The sequence below is a fragment of the Xiphias gladius genome, chromosome 24, assembly GCF_016859285.1.
Source record: "Xiphias gladius isolate SHS-SW01 ecotype Sanya breed wild chromosome 24, ASM1685928v1, whole genome shotgun sequence".
Taxonomy (NCBI): Eukaryota; Metazoa; Chordata; class Actinopteri; order Istiophoriformes; family Xiphiidae; genus Xiphias; species Xiphias gladius.
In genome coordinates, this window is record NC_053423.1 from 7,821,338 (window position 1) to 7,844,702 (window position 23,365).

The 23,365-nt window shown below is 42.6% G+C and overlaps 1 protein-coding gene across 1 annotated transcript; it reads right to left on the reverse strand.

Annotated features, from left to right (window-relative positions):
- myclb (MYCL proto-oncogene, bHLH transcription factor b) lies at positions 1–4,893 on the reverse strand. Its single transcript, XM_040122557.1, has 2 exons — positions 4,251–4,893; positions 1–2,363 (listed from the first exon to the last, which is right to left on the reverse strand). The coding sequence occupies exons 1-2, from the start codon at positions 4,879–4,881 to the stop codon at positions 1,582–1,584; spliced, it is 1,413 nt and encodes a 470-aa protein (XP_039978491.1). The 5' UTR covers positions 4,882–4,893; the 3' UTR covers positions 1–1,581.
- Positions 4,894–23,365: the final 18,472 nt, after the last annotated feature.

Sequence of the window (23,365 nt, forward strand, 5' to 3'; positions counted from 1 at the left end):
TAGTGTGATCAATGTTCAGTAAGTGTTTTATTTTGACTCTTTTTCACAATCATTTTATTAACAAAAATAGAAGCTTTGAGTTATCTTTGAAAAGCCAGCAAGCCTGGCCCCAGTTTAGCACACAAGGCCGAACAAAAACTAGGATGAGTATAGTAGACAGCTCTGGTTTTGGTTTGGAAGGGACTGTACAGCAAAGGGTACTATATACATAACATCCAACAGGATAGTCTACATACATTGAAAGGCTTCTATAGGCATTACATCAAATGCAAAAAAAAAAAAAAAAAAAAAAAAAAAAAAAAATCAATTTACAAATGTAATCAGACAGCAAGATGAAAGAAATATACTGTTGGAACTTAGTGGGCCTCATCTCCAAGTAAAAGTTGTCAACTTTGATGACATACAGATTAAATTTAAGCCATTCTCTAAGCGTTTCTTTTGGTTAATTAATTGAAGCCGACATTCACCTTTTGGCTGGTCTCATCACACAACAATAATTAAGAGAGTGAAATCTTGGTAAAGAATTTCATACAGTTTTTGCAGATTGTTGCTTGAAAATACTATAAATCTCAAACAATGCCTTTATGGCAACATAACTTCTCATTTTCTCCAAATAATGCTACAAAACGGACTGCTACAGTGCGCAAAGTGCTGCTGTCAAAAACATCTCTGATGCAAGAAGAAAAAACAAGTTTATCAGTGGAAACCTGCAGGCACAGAAGTTAGGACTTAACCTGAGCTATTTCAGAGGTGCAGAACATAACGTATCCATCCAGTTGTAACATTACTGTTGCTTGGCTCAGTACAGTCCAACTACAGCCCCCTGCATCTCCATTATCAGCAAGGATAAAGTGAGAAGCTTCTACTGCTGAGAGGGATTAAGAGTGAAGAAAAGAACAAGAAACAACAGGGAAGAGGTTAGATGCTACAGAGAGGGGGCGAAAAGTAAAGAAAAATGGAAAGGAACACAGCAGAAAGAAAAAGGTTCAACTTGATGACAAAACAAAAGTTGTATGCTAAGCGTATGCCAGCACATAAACAGCTGAACTTTGAAGGGGGAAAGAAACTCTAGGGGGCTCTTCAGACTGATAGAAAGAAAGAGGAGACATCACTGCCGTGCAAGCACACCTATTACAAGGAGACGTCTGACCAGACCATGCAGCAGTTAAACAGCACAGTTGTAGCAGTTTATCAACTAGAAGCTGCTGCGTTCACAGCAGGCCTTCCGGTAGCAAGCAACAGTTGTGAACATTTTTAGCGCGGGGAAACATAACAGTCTGACTAATCTATATTGAGTAACCATGGACATATTAATCTGCCCATATGATTCCAAGTTAGACCAGTCCCTAGCTTGCCGTCCTGACCGGCTTGTGGCCTTGTCAATCACTCAGAAGCTAATGTGCAAACCACAAAAATAGAAAAAGAAAAACAAAAAAACAAAAACAAAAACAAAAAAACTAAATCCACCTGCACTACTCCAACGTGGCCAACTCAAAGTGAACATTAGTGTCTTTTTTCTCCTTCATGTAGTCCCATTGAGTTCAGTGAGTGTATATGTGTGGTGACAGCCGGCCCTGAAGCTCAGGATCGTTTGAGCTGTGCCAGCCTCTGCAGCAGCTGCAGCTGCCTGGCTTTCAGCTGCTTCCTCTCCTGAGCCTTTTGCCTCTCGCTGGCGTGAAGCTGCTGCAGGTAATCCGTGGCTCGCGTCAGGATCGCCACCTTTGGCGTCTTGGGGCAGTCCGCTAAGCCCGGGATCTCGTCCCGCAGCGACAGGAAACGCGAGCGCAGGTCGTTCCGTCTCTTGCGCTCGAGGAAGTTGTGCGCCTTGCGTTTGTCTGTGTCCTCGCAGTCGGAGGACTGGGGGCTGGAGAGGTGGGAGTGGGGCTTTGAGGGGGAGCTTTGGGAATGGGAGGAGGAAGAAGAGGAAGAGGGAGGAGATGAGGGCAATGTGGAGGAGGTAGGAGAGGAGGCGCTGAGGTTAGGTGACTCTGACCTGACGCCAGCCACAGTCACATGAGACTTTCTGCTTTCTAAGTTCAGAGGGGCATGGCCGGGCCGGGGCTGGTGGTAATGAGAGTTCTGGTGAGGCTGGATCGCCTGGGGGGAGGCCTCCTGCCGAACCCTCTTCCGAGGCGGCTCAACTGGCGGGGGAAAAGTGTCCGGGGATGGGGCAGCATAGTTGTGCTGCTGTTGGTGGATGGAGATGTGGAAACGCTTCATGCCGGGGTCGAGGGGGTCAGCCCTCACCGTTATGGTCACAGGTTTACGCGTGTTGACCAGTCGACGAGGCTTACTCTGCTGCTTCTGCTCCACTGTCACCACATCAATCTCCTCTTCATCCTCATCCTTGTCGTCTTCATCATCTAAAAAGGGTAAAAGAAAATCTATTAAACAAAATGTTTTATTGCGGAGAAAAGAAACGTGGTTACTGCAAGTCACAGCTGAGGTGAGAAAAAAAATGGGGCACATGAAAAGTGAGTAAGCCACCTCACTGGACACACTCTCCCTGGCCCTTAAGCCAATTAAATACTTCTGTAAAAAAAAAAAAAAATGAACTTCACAAAACCTCGTGAAACCTGTGTGATCTCACAAACACACACAAACTCTCACTAATGCTGTGAATCATCACTACATTAGGTCAGCTCCCTGAGTGAAAGTTCTCTCTATTCATTCGTGTGGACAGAGTGAGGATGACAAGCAGAGACAGGTCGGGTTAAAAAGCACTCAGGTGAAAATGAGCAATTCTTCATCTTGTTAAAACAAGCCGACTAATATTCAACGCCACACAGGTTTGAAAACCATTTGCTGCTCTATTTACTAGAGTGGAAACGGCATATTAAAGATAAGCAAAGGTCTTATCGACTTGATTCCCGCCAACTAACTAGACTCTTGAGAGAATTGCAATGCTCTTGTGAACTGACACACACTTTTAAATAACTGCACCTCTATGGATGTGATGGCTCAGAAAGTAGTAATCTCTACATGATAACACGGTAAAGAGGGGATGGACAAGGAGCTTTGGAGGGAGGGGAGCCTGCCTATTCTTTTCAACAGCATTGATATGACAAAAGATGACATCTCATATTACCAGGCATACAGAAGAAAATCCCTCAAGTAGCCCCATACTGGCTCTTTACTGAAGCTTAAGCATACATTTATTTCTTATGATTGCTCATTCTCCTCTTCTATGAGCACACATTGTGCCCCTGAAATGGCGTGAAGCGCTGCCTCAAAACTCCTGTCAAAGAATTCTGCAGGCCTAGCCGACCTCCTAAATGCCTAATCCCGTTCTATTCACAGCCCAGCCTGGCTGGGAGCAAAATCCACCCACTGACACAATTGGCGCTGCAGCCTGTTGAGTGGAGGAATGCAGCAACAAGTTCCCTTTGTGACATTCCACACACCATTATGCATGGTCCAAGCTCAACATCACATGACAGCCTACATACCAGACTCAATCATATGGGTGCACGGAGTGAAAATGGAAAAAAAAAAAAAAAAAAAGTAGGTCTCAAGTCAGGGAAAATTTAGGCTAGACGTAACTAAAGAGAGGGCTGATTTTCCTCTCCCTCCCCTCCTTTCCCTCCTTGTTACGTAAACTTCCAATAATGTGTACTCTTTATTGAATTCATGTCAAATCCCAGCCAGGGAGTGCGGAGAGGATATTGTTATCATAAGTCAGACTGGAGGAACAGGGAGAGGTAGCAGCTGGTCTGCTGGAGCCCCGCCAAGCAGCAGATGTTTCAATGGGCGTGTCACTCTCTGGGCTTGAAGCATGTGTTGCATGCACCAAGGTAACGCAATGCAGTCATCATGTGCCATGCCAACCCTCACAGCCAGATAACGGCTAACCAAAGCAAAATGTTGACTAAATGAGAGGGAAAAAACATGACATTACAAACCCAGAGTCTCCCTTACAAATAAAGAAATTAATAAATGAATATGTAAGTACATATTTATGCTACTAGAATAAAATGTATGTGGACTGGCAATTGGAGAGAAATTACAAAGTAGATGTCTTCTTTGGAAGAAGACAGGAATATCATTGAAATACCATGAGAAAAATACTTTAAAACCTGTGATCATGGTCACTAAACTACCTATTGAGTATCATAGACATACATAGTAGAGGATATAAATAGGAAATACTACCAACCGACCATAAAGCTCACTTCAGCACAGACGAACTACAAGTCAAAGAAAAGCTAGAAACGTGATGTACAATATAGAAAAGTCCATCTGTTACTGACCTGATGAGTCGGTGTGAGACTCTGAACCAGAGGACACTTGTTTCTTGCATCCACCGGTTAACGGGAAAGTGAGCACCGCCGCAGGGTCCACACAGTCCGCCGCCAAGCCGCTGAGGGCTGGCGTGTCGGCGGGTGCACACTGCGCCCTCCCCGGGGATGCAAGGGCAGGGCCGGCAGCGACTTTGGCAGCCGCCCCCGTCCCGGGACAGGAAGCGCAGCGCTCCCCTACAACTCTCTCCAGCTGCTGCCCGGCGGAGAAGCCGCTCCACATGCAGTCCTGGATGATGATGGAGCTCAGGTTCCCGAAGGAGTCATTGGCCGTGGTCAGTTTGCAAGGCAGCTCCTGCTGCTGTTCATCCTCCTGCCCCAAGAACTGAGAGACCCACTCCAGCTTGTCCCCCAGGGATGGGTAAAGCAGCCCGACCCTGCTCGACCCTTCCACCGGCCGGATGGGGGACATGGGCGGGGTCGGCACCAGCTCGAATTTCTTCCATATGTCCTCGCTGGGCGCTGTGGACTTGAAGAAATCCTCGTCCGGGTCGTGGTCGTCGTAGAAATAATGTTGGTAATGGTCGAGGTGGTCCATGTCCCAGTTTTCATAACGAGGCGCGGTGGAGCTAATGCCCGGCATGGGGGCTGCAGGCTGCGGGGTGCGGGGTGGGGGTGGGGTGGGGGGGGGATGAATCACTCCCTGTTCCCTCGGTCTGCGGAGGGATAGAGCCAATAGTTGTATCAGAACTGAGCCTTATTCTCATCAAAATAATCCCACCCCTGTCTGTGGACATGTTGCCCTCTGAGGGGGGGGGTGGGTTGATTTTGTGGCCATGTGGGATGCTGCGACTCTGATGCATCACACTGGATTATTACACTGTCAAAATTAAAAACATTGAAAAATGATGCCCTACCTTTTCACGGGCGAAAACAAACTTAAAAAGGGTGGAAGAGATAGACTAAACACCTGTATGAGAACACGGTGTGCCGGCTGAGTTCCCATAAGGTCACCCGGGACCAGAGACGGACCGAGAAAAAGGCATTTAAAAAAAAAAAATCATCCTATGCTTAAATGCCACGAAGTTAAAAGTTAAACTACTCTTATGTAGCTGTTGAAAAGTTCAAGTTTCGCAACAGTGTTTCATTACATAACACTGTTTTAGTAGTACACTGTGACAGAGAGAGAGAGAGAGAGAGAGAGAGAGAGAGAGAGAGGGTGAGGGGGTTCAACTGACTGCTCAGCAGAAAATAGAGTGATTACATTAGATTGAAATAGATTAACCGGATCGACAGGTACCCGTCCTGCCTGCCAATGAACCGGTTCAGACCGAGGAGCCGTATGTAAAAGTGGTTTATTTGGCTCATCCCCGGCTCAACTCCTTATCAAGCTCAGAGAATTCAGCTGCGACCGAGAAGCGCCGATCAGTTAATTGAGCTGCAGGCGCGCTGGAAAGCTGCAAAAACCCCCACGAACTCCCTGCGGCGAATTCACCATCCGAAACCTCTGTCCCGGCGCTCGCGGGGGAGCGTTCCTCGCGGGGGAGGTTTCTGTGGAGTGAACAACAACAACAAAAAAAAAAAAAAAAAAAAAAAAAAAAACACAAAAGAAGAGTTTTACCTGGTGCTGAGAGTGAAAAACCTGCCTCCGTCTTCATAGATCCGCCGCGCGCAATTTAGGGGTCCAAAAAAAAAAAAAAAAGACACACAAAAACAAAGCAGCAGCCAAAACGATTCCTTAGGAGAACCGCGAGCTCTCCCGCTGATCCCCGTGGTGTCTTTACTGAAGGTGGTAAACGAGTCCGTTCGGTCGCGGTCCACCGCTCAGAGGGCTGGATGGGCTTCGGCTGTGGTCACTTTCTTTGCAGACTACTGCACTATATGATCCGGGAGAAGGAGAGTTGGCTATTATGCATAAGAGGCGGGTCGTAGTAGGGGAGCCACGCCTGCCGTTTAAAGGTGCAGCACACTCAAAAGCGCGCATGGAGCGCTGCAGAGGGACTCTTACGAGAACGGAGGGTTATATGACACTGCTTTCATAAGATGACACTGCTCTGCTTTTTTTTCAATATTTATGCAAACATAATGTGTGTGTGTGTGTGTGTGTGTGTGTGTGTGTGTGTGTGTGTGTGTGTGTGTGTGTGTGTGTGTGTGTGTGTGTGAGAGACAGTGAGTGTAAACACCCTTGTGCAAGTGCATAAGCACCTGTGTTTAATCATCATGCAGCATGAAAAGGGATGTAATAAGGAGGGTATCTTCCACAACAGGGGGAGATAAGCGGTATGTGTGTGTGTGTGTGTGTGTGTGTGTGTGTGTGTGTGTGTGTGTGTGTGTGTGTGTGTGTGTGTGTTTGTGTGTGTACCACGGTCACAGTATTTTCATGTGGACATATGGCTGCAGTATCTGGTTTCATCAATGCATTTCACAGTCTCTGTAATCAATATCAAGCTTATGATGTAGAGCCCTCCCTCTGAGAGAGTCAATATGGAAGCAGCACTGTGTATCTGCCATCTCATGTGTTTGCTTGTGTCACACCACGACAGCTGCACGCACACGCACACACACACACAGACACGCACCAACAACTGCTGACACTTGTTTTTCTTGCCATATGAAACCATCTCGCCGCTGCCTTTCTCCAGTCATGAAACTGTGTCGCACAAACTTTGCCGCACTCGCTCTGGAAGAGGATGATTGGGAAACATCCTTCCTATAACTGCTCCTTTCAAGTTCCCTCTCAAGCTCGCCGGGGGAAGCAGACACCGTGAAATCTTTGTCTGTCCACTTCATCTTCCCATCAAACTCAGACACCCACCCCCCCTTACCCTTGAACCCCATCCTCTGTCACTCATCCTCTATTCTTCTCTCCCCGGTTTTATTCTTGCCTACTTTTCTCCCAACTCTTCCCACCCCTCCTCTTGCGCTTTTATCCCCAGTCGCCCCTGATCAAAAAGATCTTGACCCTACATGAAACGGGGAGACTATAGAGGGTTACATCCTCCATTTCCCAGGAGAGAGTCTACAAAGACACAGAACTAACAGACTGGAGAAAGAGAAGCAGCAGTCTTTCACTTTCCCTGTCTGTATCACTTTCTCTCTCTCCCAGCTTGCCCTGTTCCTGATCTCTCTTTCTCTTGGCGCTTCTAACTCATTCCTCTCTATGTTCTGCCTTGTTACATACTTTGAAATGCTTAATTTGCTTCCCTGCTTTGAATTAATCATCCACAGTGAATGGGTGCAAGGCTCCTTGAGCTCCTTGAAAGGCTCCTTAAAATGTGCAAAGAAATGTCTTTTAAGATAAAATAAGTAGAATAATCGAGTTTGACGAATCCCCACTATTTTAATCGCTCATATATGCAAAAATGTGCACTTTCCTATTCAACAGCAACATTTCATTGATATTTGAACTTAAATATGATTCTCAAAAATGTTCATTCCATTCAGATCCTTACATGGATGTGTGATGGTGAGGAACAGATGGAAATAGCTCATTTACAGTAATTCCCCTGTGGATTAGTCAACCTTGTTTGCATGAAAATAGGAAGGGTAACCTGTGTTGTGAGCTGAAGCTCTGATCTGTCTCCCTCTATTTTTTTCTCTCTAAAAAAAAATACCCATATATACAGTACAGACATGTGAAAGAAAGTCTCATAGGAGTAGTGAAATGTTATCGCCCACGAGTTACCAATCAAGTGATATCTGCTCCCAGAACAGGGAAGCTGATATAACTGAGGTGCACCACATTAATATATAGAAGCATAGTGCTGGTGTCCAACAACGTAAAAGCAAAAACACTGTATGAGCTGAGGCCAACGGAAAGCTAAAGACTGGAAACATGGGGAAACAACTTCCCTGGCCTCATGCAAAAGGAAAAAAAAAATGTAGCTCCATTACGTTTGAAGCTCACTAATTAACAGGTTATGTCTTGTTTCCTTAATTCCAACAAAAAGCGAAAAGTAGAAATAATAAGTTGTAGTTTTACAGGAGGTTATTTGCTGGAGGATGTCTTGGCCAGGTGCAGTGAGGGTCTGTGGTAACTGTTAAGTTGCCAGGCAACCAGCAGAGATGATAAAATTTCACTACATCATCCACGACCTCAGTGTCCAGTTTTAACCCCCGTCACCGCTTTCTGATCTGTTGTCTTCTCACACCCCCCCCCCCCAATATTTTAGGGGAATAAAAGGTTGGGCAGCCCAGTTTGTCAGCGAAGAGTCTGAAGCTTTCTTCCTTTAGTCAAAGCTTGTACCACTCATGTTAAACATTTGCCATTTTTCTTCCCCGGCAGCCTTTGGTATAACATGTTGTGCATAGAACTGTGTTTCATTTTAATGTAATGTAGTAGTTTTCTAATCATTAGATTAGATTAGATGAAGATGTAATAATCCCTTTGGGGCAGTCGCAGCAGCAGCAGCAAAGTGCAGGATATGAATTTATCATAAAGAATACTGCAGATAATAAGAATGATCACACTTACTGTGAAAAATAGTGCAGCAAATATACAGTAGAAAGAATTCTGAAAAAGCAGGTTTACTTGAATGAACCTGTGTGTGTGTGTGTGTGTGTGTGTGTGTGTGTGTGTGTGTGTGTGTGTGTGTGTGTGTGTGTGTGTGTGTGTGTGTGTGTGTGTGTGTGTGTGTGTGTCTGTGTTAAATATACAAATGTATACTGATCTGATTTAGACATGGACTTACAACACACGATCAGATGAAATTGAACATGCAAATGTGTAACGTTAGCTCTCACCATGTCATTCAGATTAGAGTTTGGCAGTCAGATGAAAGAAAAGTAGCTCACACATAGACGTATAAATGCGCAGAGGCTTGCTATGTTCACCGTCACTTCACTAAATATACCACTTTTCTGACAAAGATATTAATAATCACACAGGTAATTAGTAATGTGTCAAAAGATGATTCATTTCACAGAGAAACACAAAGGAAGGAAGGAAGGAGCAAAGAAAGGATGGAGCTGGAGAGAACAGTGATGGCCAGGAGGGCAGGTGGAGAAAGGAGGCGACAAGTGTCGACCCCACCCCCTCTTCTCGGGTCACCCGTCACGCCATTCCTTCAACCGCCTCTGACCTTCCAGACTGATCGATGAACACCTAGCCTGGGACACACCCATCAGTGTGTCTGCGGTGTCTGGGTGGCCACAGGTTCACGTCATGTAATCTGGGAGGCTGGTGAGGAAAAGTGACAGCTGCTACCCACTGGATGGTGTTGACCTCCTACTGACACACACACACACACACACACAGACACACACTCACGGCGAGTGAGAGGATTGCCTTTCAGTCCAGATGCTCATTACATCAAGCTTCTGCGCACAGAGCTGCGCACACACACATACATACACATGAACACAGTTTCATTTTCTTTGTGCAGCCCGCCACCTCAGCCTATGCTTATTTTTAAAGGGTCAGTTCACTCCTAATACAACAAAATAATTTTCTCACTTCCCTCTTGTGGTTTCCAGCAGTGGGGATAGTTTTAGTTTCCCTTGTCTCCAGTACAACGGAGATTAATGCAGTTTAGTTTGTGTCGCTTTCGGCATTAAAATAAAACTTGCATTTGAAAGGCCCTGAAAATCAGTTTTCTCAATCAGCTTCTTACCATAAGTTAGGGGGTCCTACATTGAAACGCGCATTTCTGCCAAAATGAAAGATTTGTGCATTTGTGTGTTTGTCTTTGTTTTTCTCACAGTTGGAAGACCTTCTGTGCAGCAACCAGAGCTTAGAAACATATGAATCACAGTCTGATGACCGCTTTGAGGTTGCCTTCTCATGTTGACCTGTCAGATATATCTGATCAAACCACACCTACACAGCTCAACTGAAGCTGGGTTTTTGAAATAATACCTAAGGATGTTTTCTCCCTATTTTTAAATTTGACTGTTGTTAATTTAATCACTGATATTTAATATTATAGAAAAATATTTATCATTTGAAACTTAAATTTCAAATGTGGGTGGGCTGTCCAGTAATGTGTGGGAGAATTTCTCCATTAACCAGAAAACCAAAACAGGAAATACTGCACACCATCAGATTTAACTCAGTCTGACTCTACTCTGCAGTATATCTCTGGTTTTATAATCTGTGTACATCTTCCTAGGTCAGTGAGTGTCTGTCATGTTTCCATAACTATCTGTGTAGAAGCACATGTGTTCAAAAATGGCGGCTGTGTCTAATCAAATGAGAAATTGATTTTGATCAAATGGCAGCACAGCTAATGATTAGCAGTTATAGAAAAAGCAACAAGGTGGCAGGAAATCCATTCAGCCTGATGTGGATCAGACTCAATACCAAATGCCAAGAGTGCGCACACCTCCTGGCTTTCACGTGTAACAAACACCCTGTCAATGTAATGTATAGACAGGTAAATCAACTTCTTGCCTTGCATGTATTTGCGCCTGCATGAATGCATAGCAGAGCCCATCCCAAATTACATGCACACACCCAGCAGCACTGATTAACAAGCTGTTGTCACTCAGATGCTCCGCTTCTTTCCTCAGTGACTTTTATTGCATTCTGGGTAGAAATCAATTCAGGAGGAACAGGCTGTCAGCACAGACTGTACCCTTGAGAGACAGAGAGAGACAGAGAGAGAGAGAGAGAGAGAGAGGTAAAAAGAGAGGGTGTGAGTGTGAAAGAGAGAGGGGTATATACAGTATGTGGTGTGTCAGAAAGCAAGGAAAGAGCAAGTGTCTGCTGGAGAAAGAAAGAAGAAGAGTGGGAAATGGGGGACAAAAGATGCTTTGCAAAATAATGAATTAGAGGAGGGTGTGAAGAATGTAGAGACAACTGGGGAAAAGAAGGAAGGGGGATTATACATCAAGGGAGTGAGGGGAAAGAGGGAGGGTCAGAGGGGGGAGAGAAAAAAGAAAGAGCACGGTGAAGATTTAGGGAGGTGAAGAGATAGCAGTTCACAGGAACAGACTTGAAGAAAATGATGCAATTACATAACTGATATTTGGCAGGGCAGCGTTATTGAGCATTCCTGAGGCATTGCACACTCTGACACACACACACACACACACACACACGCACGCACGCACGCACGCACGCACGCACGCACGCACACACACACACACACACACACACCAACAGATATATACACAAACTCACATGCAGTCAACACAGGAGTACAGATAATCCCATATATATGCATAAAAACTCAAGGAAACAATTACAAGCAAATGGTAGTCTGTTAACATTTTCACTGATAAATCGCCTGCTGTTTTGCATTTACGTTACATAACTGTTGTCTTGGAAATTCTAATCAGTGTGTGCGTGTGTGTGCATGTCTCTATGTATTCGAACCAACTGAGCTGATTGTTTTGAATGTGTTGGCAGAGCAAGGACGCATTAATGCTCTGGTGGCCATCACTGTTTGGTATGTTCTCTTTTTCTCCATACCAGCAGGCCACCTTTGGCTAAAAGGGTCAGTTTGGATAAATATGAGTCTGGGTATATGTATGAGGTCTCTGTCTACAGTAATTAATATATCACAAAGCAAAATATTATATCCGCTGGGAAAAAGAAATCCCTTTCTTTAGCATAGAACTTTAGGCGTCCTGTGATTTTAGTAATTATCAGTGATGCAACGGTAAAATAAAGGATGGGTTAAGCCTCCAACCTCCAGCTGGTGTTGGTCTAAACTCATAAACAAATAACAAATGTTCATTAATGTTTTTGTGCTGGAAATAGGGTGATTTTGCAACATCTTAGCTTGTACTAACCAGTACTCAAATAATTATAAAAGAAGAAACAATAAAAACATTCTATTCTTCATTAATCTTTAATACTAATAATAATTTGTTAGCAAACAGTTTTTTAACACATCCAGAAGCCATAAAGCTACAATATCATTCTTCTGGACTTATTTTTCTGGCCACCTGGTGAATATAATACCAATATTCACTCACCTTCAGCCTTGTCGGATCTTGCTCTTAAGCTACTAAATACCCCACAGTGTCCACCAGCAAGTTGCTAACTTCGTCTGTTTGCCATTTGGTGCTGGGCAGGAAGCCACTGTGGGGTTTTTTAGAGCTTTTCCACTTAAAACAACTGTCTGCTGCTACTGGAAACAGTAGATGAAAGCTGAGTATGAACCAAAACATTGAAGTCTGAGGCCAGCAAACCAAAACAGTAAGCTGAAAGACACTATAAAGCTCCAAGGAGAACTACAGAGTACTGCAGAGTCAGGTGATAATTCCATGTGAGCTTGCCAATACAAGTGAAACATTTCACATCACACATAGTAATTTGCTCTGTTCGTCCTATTAAAAAAATCATTAGAGTAACTTTAAGTAGTAGCAGTAATGTTATTTTCAATTCGTTATTAAAATGTAGGTAAAGTAAGTTCAAGTTTACCCTCCATTACATCCATCAAAACTTCAAATATCATAATGGTTTCACCTTAAAACCAAACACAGCACCTCTGTGTCCCTGTATATCTTTTGGTGTATTGCATGAATCCCTCACCCCCTGAGTCCTCTCTGCAGCAGATCAGAACACACTGCTCAGTTGTGAGACATCTAGTGGTGGTAATATTGATATTCTGACCTCTGATTGGCTGGAGAGCACGCATCCCTGGAATCTGGAAGTGTCTCTCAGCTATCAGTTTGCAAAGTTGCTTTAAAACTGACGGGGTTTCCACGTTAGAACAGCTCACTTAACCAAAAAAGCATGGAGCCATCGCACGGCATTTGTAAAACATGTTTTGTTTGTTTGTTAAAGAAATTAGCTTTATAAAAAAATCCCTGTCAAAGTCCTGTCAACATTTCCCTTAAGATCTTTTGCCCTTGTCAGGGTCACTGCATCAGGCAGACTGTCATGAAACTTTTCAGTCCATTAGAGTCTAAACCCAGACGGACAAGCCCTGTCACTCATCTTCACATTTATGGGCAATGCTCTGTCTCCATTAACCTGCATGGAGTTTGGACTGTTGAAGAAAATCTTTTCAAATCCCTCTTGCTGTGAGGTGACAGTACTAACCCAAAGTTTTACAGGTGACACATTTAAAGCTGGAATAATCAATATATCCATGCCTCCCCGCCGGCAACAGCCGTGGCCGGAGCCATTACGTTTTCAGGTTGTCCATCCATACGTCCGGCCATTCCATTCTTGTGAATGCGATACTGTAGCTCAGGAACACCTTTGGGGAATTTCTTCAAATATGGCACGAACAGTCACTTGGCCTCAAGGATGAACTGTGGAATTTGGTGGTCAAAGGTCATAGGTCGAGGTCACTGTGACCTCACAAAAAACGTTGGCAATAATTGAAGAATCCATACGCTAACTATGGAAAAAATTCACACAAATGTCTAATAGGAAGAAATGAAGTGATGAAACTTTATATATAAAAGGTCAAAGTTCAGCTTCACTGTGACATCGTAATGTTCTGCCAAAACCCTATTCTTGCCATTATTCAACGGCATAACTCTGGAACAGAAGAGGGGAATGTGACCATATTTCACATTTGGTCGGATACTGAATTGGGGACACTAATCTTGGGTGCCCACCTTGAGACTGTGGTGATCATATAGATCTTCTGTGCTGCCGGTTTGACCATGCATGCGAAGCAACCACATTTTAGAATTTGTAGCTTCTCTGCAGCAACATCCGTATTTGAAGCATTGTCTACTCTCATGGCCACAACTTCATGTTCTATCAGAATCAGCTTTATTGGCCAAGCATGTGAACACACACAAGGAATTTGATTTTGTTTTTCTTTTTTCTCCATGAACTTACACACTAATAAAGTAGACATACAGCAGAACAAGAGCACCAAAGCTTAACCAAGTCAAGTCAAATCAATTTTATTTATATATCCCTATGTCACACATCAAAATTTAGCAACAAGGGGCTTCACAATCTGTACAGCAAACGACATCCTCTATCCTTGTGAGTCTAGTCCAGTTTTTTATGTAGGAGTCCACCCTCTTCACTTCCTCTCCCTGGATGACAACCAGGACAGGGGACCTCCCGTTCCTCTAGTAGTCCACCACAAGCTCATTGGTTTTGCTGATATTGAGCTTCAGGTCATTGTACCATTGCACCATGTGGCGAAGCTCTCAATCACTCCTCTGAATTCTTCTTCAAAAAGTAGTCTCAAAGTAAAGAGAGCACGTGTCTTGCTGGAAATGATTCACTGGACCAAAAATTACACTTAATACATTTTATTAAATTCGTTCGAAGTCTTCGCTACATACACTACAGACATGGATGTAAACTGCAACTTGACTGGTTTGTAGAGGCATACAAAGGCAAGGCGGTAATTTTAGTTATGTATAAAATGTTGCAATGTAATGTGAAAGTGTGGACAAACCCACAAAAAAATGATAACCTGACTCTGTAGTTCATCAGCCCTATGTAGCATCTTAACATCTTTTAGCGCATTTCTTGGCTTTTACGAGCCAAAACTTTACAGTCTGTTTCAGTTTCACTCTGTTTCCACAGTAGCAGGCAGCTGTTCTCAGTGAATAAGTGCTGAAAAAACCCACTATATGCAACCTGCCCAGCACCAAACAATTACAGAGCCAAATATTTCCCTCAGGAATAGATGCAGTTAAAGACAGAGCTAAGCAGAGAGTGAATATTAGACTTACATTTGCCAGGTGGACACAAACACAACTTCAAATGAATGCTATTGTTGCTCCTTGTCTGCTGGATATGCAAATAAGCAACTGCCAGGTAATATGTTTGCCATTTCAACTTTATAAGGTAATAATATCTCAGTGTTGTTTTTAAACCATTTGCAATCCCCAGAATAAAAAAAATCGAAAAATGCAGTTTAACTTTTTTCCAGGGCATATGCTGGCTTTGACATGCTCTAACTGAATGCTTTAGCCCATAGATATTAGGGTTAAGACAAAAAATTAAGATTTTCAGGATGTGGCCTGAAAGAAAGCTGTGCCTGAGAGGCTAATTGCCGAGTCAAAATGACCCCACAAAGTTTTATTTTAGTCTACAATGGAAATGTTCTGGCTCCTCCAGATAGTGAGAGGTGTGTGGTGTCCCATGGAGAGCTTAATAACCAAAGCCATTAGCTGAAGGCTAATATGACTCATTAAAGCAGTGGAGGGTGCAAAGTATCAGCCTTTGTTGGTCAGACAAGATGCAGGATGGCCAAAATAACTGACACAAAATAATAACAAATAATTTAGGCAAATCATTGGCTTCTCAATCTTCAAGGAGGAGACATGCCTCTTGGTCATATAGCTTTACTTTCTGATTCAGGTGGATAAGATTTATGGATTTTTAAATAAACAGCTCACCTCTAGCAGCTTTAAAGGAGAGATGGGGGTGCTAAATACTGGTCCTGAGCTGGGCTTACAGCCTGGAGGCAGGGGAGGCAGGGATGTGTGGTAACCTACAGATGGGCGCCCAGACACAAATGGGCACACACACACACACACACACACACACACACACACACACACACACACAGAAACAAACAAAGCACCCTGCAGTGAAATCAAAAGAGGAAGTGTGGCTTTGACTTGTCAGCCATGAAGACTGATAGATGGAGGCATCTGTGTTGGAGTTGGAGAGTAGAGGAAGTTGAGAGAGAAAGGAGAGATCTGTGCATTATCTTCCACATCATCATCACATCCAGTACATGCAAAACAATATCTTGGTGTTCTGGAAAGTTGGGAAGTACTGACTTATTAAACAGAACTAAAACGCATAACTGACATAAACTGTTTTAAAAATAATCACGGGTGTTGTTTCTAATGTAACGGTTAGTTAGAACTGATCATGTAGGCTTGACTGAACTCTAATTTCCATAGTAACAGCTTTAAGACACACTATTTGTTATTCAGATGAACTAACCCTGCTGCTGCAGATGAAATGGGAAAACCACGTGTGTTTTCTTTGTCCACAGGCTCTTGTCAGAAATGTACAAACTATAAACAGAGTTTCCTGCGCAACAGAGGAGGATAAGTGAAGATGAAAGGAAGCAGGGGGAGACCACCTCTTCTCATAATTATTCCTCACTAAGATTAATTGCCTTTTGCAGAGTGAGGGTAATTCCTATTGGGCCTGTGGGTGTAATTTCCCCATACAAGAATGATTCAAAACAAACAAGACTGTAAACACAGATCGCCCCAGTAGCTAGCACTGTGTCATAGTACACTGCCCAATTTATATCACTGTGCTGGTACATTAATCTTAAATGATCTATATTTAGCAACCAAAAACTGCAAGCATGTTCTCAGAGTGATGAGAGTAAGGTAAGCAACTACCAAAATAGTAAAAGTCTTTTATTTAACGCTGCTATAATCAATATTTTTATATTACAGTAATAATAGCTCATGTGACTACTTGTATGTGAAAGGTGTGTACCAAAATTGATGATTTCTCCCAGATAATTATCATACAGTTTTGCAGGTAGCCTAAGCTCTAAAGAGCATTTTAGTATCTTTCAGTTCATTGTTTTGGTTTTATATCCCACAACCTCACTTTTTTGGTTCAAACTCTCCACTTTCAACAACCTCATTTCTAAACCATGCCCTTTAAAACACCCTTTAACCCACTGTAAACTACTTTCCCGGCACTAAACAATAGATGGAGAAACTTGTTGGTGAACATAGTGGAGCATTTACCACTTAAAGAGCAAGATATTAGCCCCAGGAGTTGGTAGAGACTAAAAACAGAGCTAAAACAGAATATTGGACTTACATTCATCAGGTAGTTAGACACATGACTCCAAATGAGTTCTACTGCTTTTCATGTCTGCTGGATGTGTAAATATGCAACTGTTTGCTAACATATTCACCATATCAACTTTATAAGGTGATAATATTTCAGTGCTGTGTTTACGGTTTGTTTGTGCTTCCCCCATTTGCATAAAATTAAGAGTTAATACAACTTTTAGTACTAATTCATTCATCATCAGGGTTATTTTCTTGGATTACAGAAAGAGCCACAGAGGACATGATACACAGGCTGATTAATCCTCCCAATATCTCATTAACTGGTATTCATGTATAAATCAGTGACGTGCCTCTTTAAACTGTGGGTTAACTCTAATGAGATTATGTCTCTTCACTAGTGACACAAAATTTGGACGTGGCTTAGAATTGATGCATTTCTAAATTGGTGTCCTTTTTTGAACATGAAATAATCCAGAAAGAAGTCAAATGGATAACACACATAAACACTCTGTTGTAAATAATGATTATGCTCCCTGTAACGATAATTCTTACGCCAAAAGACCCAAGTATGCAAGTGAGGTATTATTAGGTGAAGATGTTGTTCCCGTTTTCATAGGGTTGTAGGACAGCCACCTCCGATCAAGAATCCAATCTCTTGTACAGTGGAACAAGAGTAAAATCCAATTTACTTTTTTGCGTAACGGCAAGTGATCACTGAAAGGAGAACATTTATCTCCTCTGTCTCCCAGACAAAAGGACTGGTCTGAGAATGATAATGCTCCCACAGTCAGTATGAGAACATGTGCAGAGGGAGAGATCATTGTGATGAAGAACTAAGAGCATATATAGTACAGATTTTGCCAAAAATGTGGCTGCATCACACTTGAATGAAATCCTGAACTGTCAGGGATGGATCAGAAGAACTGTGGGACTTTCTCTTCGTTGTCCAGCATTTGACGTAAGGTGTCTTCCTTATGACACATTGTGAGTGTTCAGCGCCCACACACAATCTGCTGCTGAAGACCATATATTCATTGGGTCTCTTTGGGTCCTCACCTCACTACAAAGACTTGCTGCTCTCCATTCACCCTTCACAAACTCCTTACCTCCCCCTCCACAACCACGGAAACACCCAGCATTTGTCTCTCACTATCCCTGCTGAGGAAGACACAATGGTTAACTTTAACAATACCTCCTCCAGCTCCTCCTCAAATGTTGCCAAACTGTGGCAGTCAATTGTCTGTGTGAATGTGTGTGTATCTTCTCCTTATAGTCTGTGAAGCATATGGCCTTCTGACATTGCAGGCAGAAGGTCACTGGCTAAAGGAATTCAAGTCATGCTGGGAATATTTCTGTCTCCCTTTCTGATTAACAGACTAGGTTGTAATGCACTCATGCTTGAAAGTGCCCACACACATAGACACACACAGATATGCACACTAATACTGCATCCAGCAGTATATACTTGCCTCAGATCACTGGTTTCACAAATCAGTTCACCATTCAGTTCAATAAATGACCTGTTTTGGTCTACTACCCACCTATTAACCTAGTATTTGTAACGTATTCTATTCACAGTCTGTATACTGGCACTGTATGCTCATATAGACCCTTTCATATGCAGTGGTGGACAGTAACTAAATACTTTTACTCAAATACTGTACTTAAGCCTGCAGTAACAGATTTAAAGGTGTGAACACAGCACTGGCATATAACCACCTTTTAAGTTGAAATGACAAACCCTTTTACAAAAAGCGATTTACCTAAACATCCAGCAGACACAGAGCAACATTAGGATTCACTTGGCGTTATGTACCTGGCCATCTGGTGAATCTCAGTCCAAGATTCGCTCATCTTGTAGCTATGTTTTCCTCTCCACCAACTCCTGAGGGAAATACTGTATCTGGTTCTTGAGCTGCTTCATTCTGTTCACCAGCTACTCACTATGTCTGTTGGCTGTTTGGTGCTGGGCTGGTAGTTTGCAGTCAGTGCATGTATTGTGGTACATATTGACCTGTGAAGTTTGCATACCATTACACTTGTAACACACACACACATACACATAAAACACAACCACACTCATACTCATAGACTAGCTAGATGCGATCAGGAGCAGATATCAATGAGGAGCATCTTGTTACATCTTAAGTGTGGGGAGGGAGGGCTTCTCTGAATGATACACACTACCCCTATTGTAATGCTACTACCTTGGGGGAAGGGGTAAAATGTGGGATGAATGGGAGGGGTGAAGATTTTAAAAATGCAAATGTTTCGACAATGTTGGCCAATTGTACTGTCTAAGAAGAACAGAAAGTAAAGTAAAAAAAAAAAAAGTAAAGCAAAAAAAGATGAGGAAAGATAAGGAAAGAGCAGAAATTTAAACCAAAGTTGGAGGTTAAATATGGTACTGCTGCTGCGTTTTGTTAAAGAGATGGGGTGGGTGGGGGTGAAGTGATCAGACCCCAGGGAGAGGGTTTAATGGTGGGCTGTGGTCTCTCAAGTGGCAGCCTCTTGCCTCAGGGCTCTGGGTGGGCTTCCATGTGTCGGCCCTGGCCTGTGACAGATGTCTCTCTCTCAGAAACAGCAATAATTCACCACTAATCGGCATGAGGTGTATGACACTGTAGCAGAGGAGGAGGGGGCTTTGAGAGGAGTAAGAGAGAAAAGAAAAGAGGAGCGGGAGGGAGCAGATCATATGAATATTCATTTACTTTCCCTGAAAAGGTGTGATGCAGAAGTTTTTTCTGGGTACTGCTCTACTTAGTAGCCTATTAGTGGACATGCTTGCACATGGCAGCATTAAATCTAACATTGCACTGTATATCTCTGTCCATGAATCCATTCTCCACATCCCTCCCAAGATACAGCGATCATGAGGATGATGATGATGAGAGTGTGTAGCTGACATGAATATATGGTGACGATCATAAACTGTGTGTGTGTGTGTGTGCGTGTGTGTGTGTGTGTGTGTGTGTGTGTGTGTGTGTCTATATCATGGCAGTAAATCCATCCGTACTTATATTATAATCAGACCAGTATCTGGGTGTATTTCTCCCATGCTGACACATTACTCAAGGATGGATGGGGAGAAAGCCAGCACCTATGTGTGGGTTGTGCTGTGATGGCAATATGTTTGCACTCAGTCCTGGTCAGTTTGTATGCATTTGGGCATGTACTGTACAGTATGTCCACATGTTCACTGAGTATACTGTATGTTAGTTCTATGCACGTGTGGCTTTGCGCCCATTTCTTTGCCTCAGTGCACATCATGTGTGCAAATGTGCAGGTTTGTGCGTGTGTGTTTGTGCCTATGTCTGACTGTGGTGATGTAGTATCCTCCAGGGATGCTGGTCCTTGGATCCAGCCTGTCAATCATTGTGATTGATCAGTCTTCTGCCCCTCCCTCCCTCATTCCAATCCGATCCCTGCTGCCCTCTCCTCCCACTTGAAGCCCCCTGGTGATTAATCACTCAGTCAGTCAGACAGGTAGCAGTGACATCATCCAATACTTCCTCCACCCTGCTTACAGAGATGCACTGGGAATTGGTGGTCAGCTAAGATCCACTGTGTCCCCAGAAGTCCCTGAAGTAATCATATTTACATACTCTCACATTCACAAGGGCAGCAAAGAAAATGTCTGCACTGCAGATTACTTTATTGTTTGATAAAAAAAAGGAGCTAATTTTGTCCTTAACATAACAGGCCATGTAAAACAACCACATGTGGGCAGCACCATCCCGATGTGTACTGCAGTTATATATTTAAGAAAGTGTACATAATCTATACAGTAGTTCTCTGCAGACAGGGGTGTAGCTACCAGATATTAGTATTTTGTCAGGAAAGTTGGGGGATTTTAGTGAATTACAAAATTTACAATATCCAATTTGTATCTAAACAAGGTCGATATGCACGCGTCAAACCTGAAATCGGTTACTTTCCACTACCTTATAAAACAGAGACAGCAAACATCGCAACTAATTTCATTGTCTCACCTCTTGGTTGTTGATTTACGCATATCCAGTCAAGTGAAATGTCACCAACTGACTAGATGATTTGGACTCAGCATGTTTTGCTTGATAAACTAAAGATACCAGGCATGGTCAACCAGGTATATATGGGGTGTGAAAATTGTCACTCTAACTGTACAAATATTATAATGATAGTGTTTTACTCTCCTTCCCCCTCACTATTCTAACCTGTAGGCCTGGGGTTGCACTTCTCATTTGGTTCCATCATACTTGTGGATTTACTAGAAAGCACAGGTATAGTGCCACACATCAATCACAGAATACAGTTTTTTTTTTTTTTTTTTTGTGGCCAGATGTATTTTCACATTTAATATGACTACTATAATGGAACCTTTTTTCAAGCTGTTCAACATTACATTTTAACACTGATATTCATAATCCATTACACTGATTGACTGGCAGTACGCTGACGCCAGTGCCTCACAAATCTCAAGCAGGGATGACCAATATCGACACATTTGACGACCGTATCTGGCAATATATAATCCTGATTAAGACCCAAAATAGAAAATTTAGATGAGAAATATCATTCGTTTTTCCATTTTTTGACAGTGGCAGTTCAGAATGGCACAGTTTAGACTCTGGTTCATGTCACAGTGAAGCAGTGACAAGAACCAGAGTCATGCTTTAGCTGGAGCAACGGGCCAGTATCCCACAACTTTCCTTTCACTCTCCAGCTCTGCTTCAGCATCAACAACTTTTGTCTTAAGGACCAGGAGAATGTGACCCTGAGAAAACTGTGTGCAAGTGCCAAGGTCCTTTGAAAAAAAGATGGGTGCTGACATTGTCACCGTACATGAGAACTTCTTGTCATGCTCACCCAAACACTGTACACCTAGCCAGAGACAGAGAAAGAGGATCCTATTTGGGTATCATTACTGTCTTCTACACAAACTCAATGCCCACTGCCTCTGTGTTATAACTGCTTTGTACGTAGCATGTATCAGTGTGAAGAAGAAACATTTCCTGGAATAACTGCAACAAGAATGATCCCTACCCCGTCCCCCACAACACGTTGACTTTTACTGCTCCCTGCTGGCCATAATCTTCAGAGTTCAAAGTTGATAATCTCACAAGGTCAATTACACAGCAGTTCATCTCACGCCCAAAATGCACTTATACTACTTCATGCACAGAAGGACCCCTCTTTTTCCTGCATGACTGTGCAACCTTACAGCACAGAAATGAATCAGAAATGCTGCAATATGCTCATAAGCTTTATTTTTTGCTAAACTAAAGTAATTCCAGTAATGTGATACAAAACAAAGACGTAGGCTATATATTCACAATACATATATGTATATGATAGCTGCAGATATAGATAAATAGCATTGCTTCATATATATATATATGTTAGGTTTTGAGCATACATGTAATTTTTTTATAAATAGTAACATATACGTTTTCAAAATGGAATGTACATACACAGAGTTTTGGTGGTTGAGTTTGAAGGAGAACAGTTCATGAAATTTGAAAGACGTGGTCATGGTATGCATTTTGTGTCAAAGCAATGAAAAGTTATTCACAGCTTAGCTGTTGTGCTGACTGTGTAAAGATTTGTGAAAAAGTGAACTCGGTACTGAGAAATGCTGAGTGCAAATGATTGTTTGTGTCTGTTTGTGTGCCGTCCGGCATCAGCAACAGACACTGTAACTCACCAAATATTCCAAAAGATGGCAGCAAAGTAGCAAAAACACAAGTGCGGCGAGGCACGTGCCCTGATGTTACAGGTAACTTCACCTTTTAAACAGTAAGTCCCCTTGTACACAGTAGTCAACAGATGAGTCTCATTACAACTGTAAAACTAAAAGTATGCTGTTACTTCAGAGCAGCTCCAGTCTTACAAGAAATTCAAAAATAAAAGTTAAAAGTAAATCAAACAGAACTGGAGAGGGTGACTATTGTTGACAATGGACCATACCATTTTATAGACTTGTAGACTTATTACACTCTCCCACAACTGCCCTATTGATCAAATAAACTTGTTGTCACTCTCTTACTGATATCCCACTCACTTCCAAGACACTATTTGAGAAGAGAATTAGAGAAGAGGTCATACAGAGCTGGAAGCAGGAAGCAATAACTCGAAAATCTCTGGAGTGGTAATGATGATAATGGCGAATGATTTTAGATAATGGCTTACTCCTGGAGACAAGTAATCCAAGAGCATGTTCATGATCTTATTGGAAAGTATCTGAACTTTTTTCAGGGATTTGTAATTTAGCAATCTATTTAAAAGAACTTAAAATACAACATAAATCAAGTTTTGGCTTTTTTTGACAAGGGAACGTGCATTGCTTGTATTTATTTATGCTGCTGTGAATACAAAGATTTTGTTCCATATTAAGACAAATGACATAAATAAACAGAAACAAGAAACAAAGCAGCAGAGACGACACACAAACAAGATCATAGAGCTCACAAATCAACTGGCTGGCA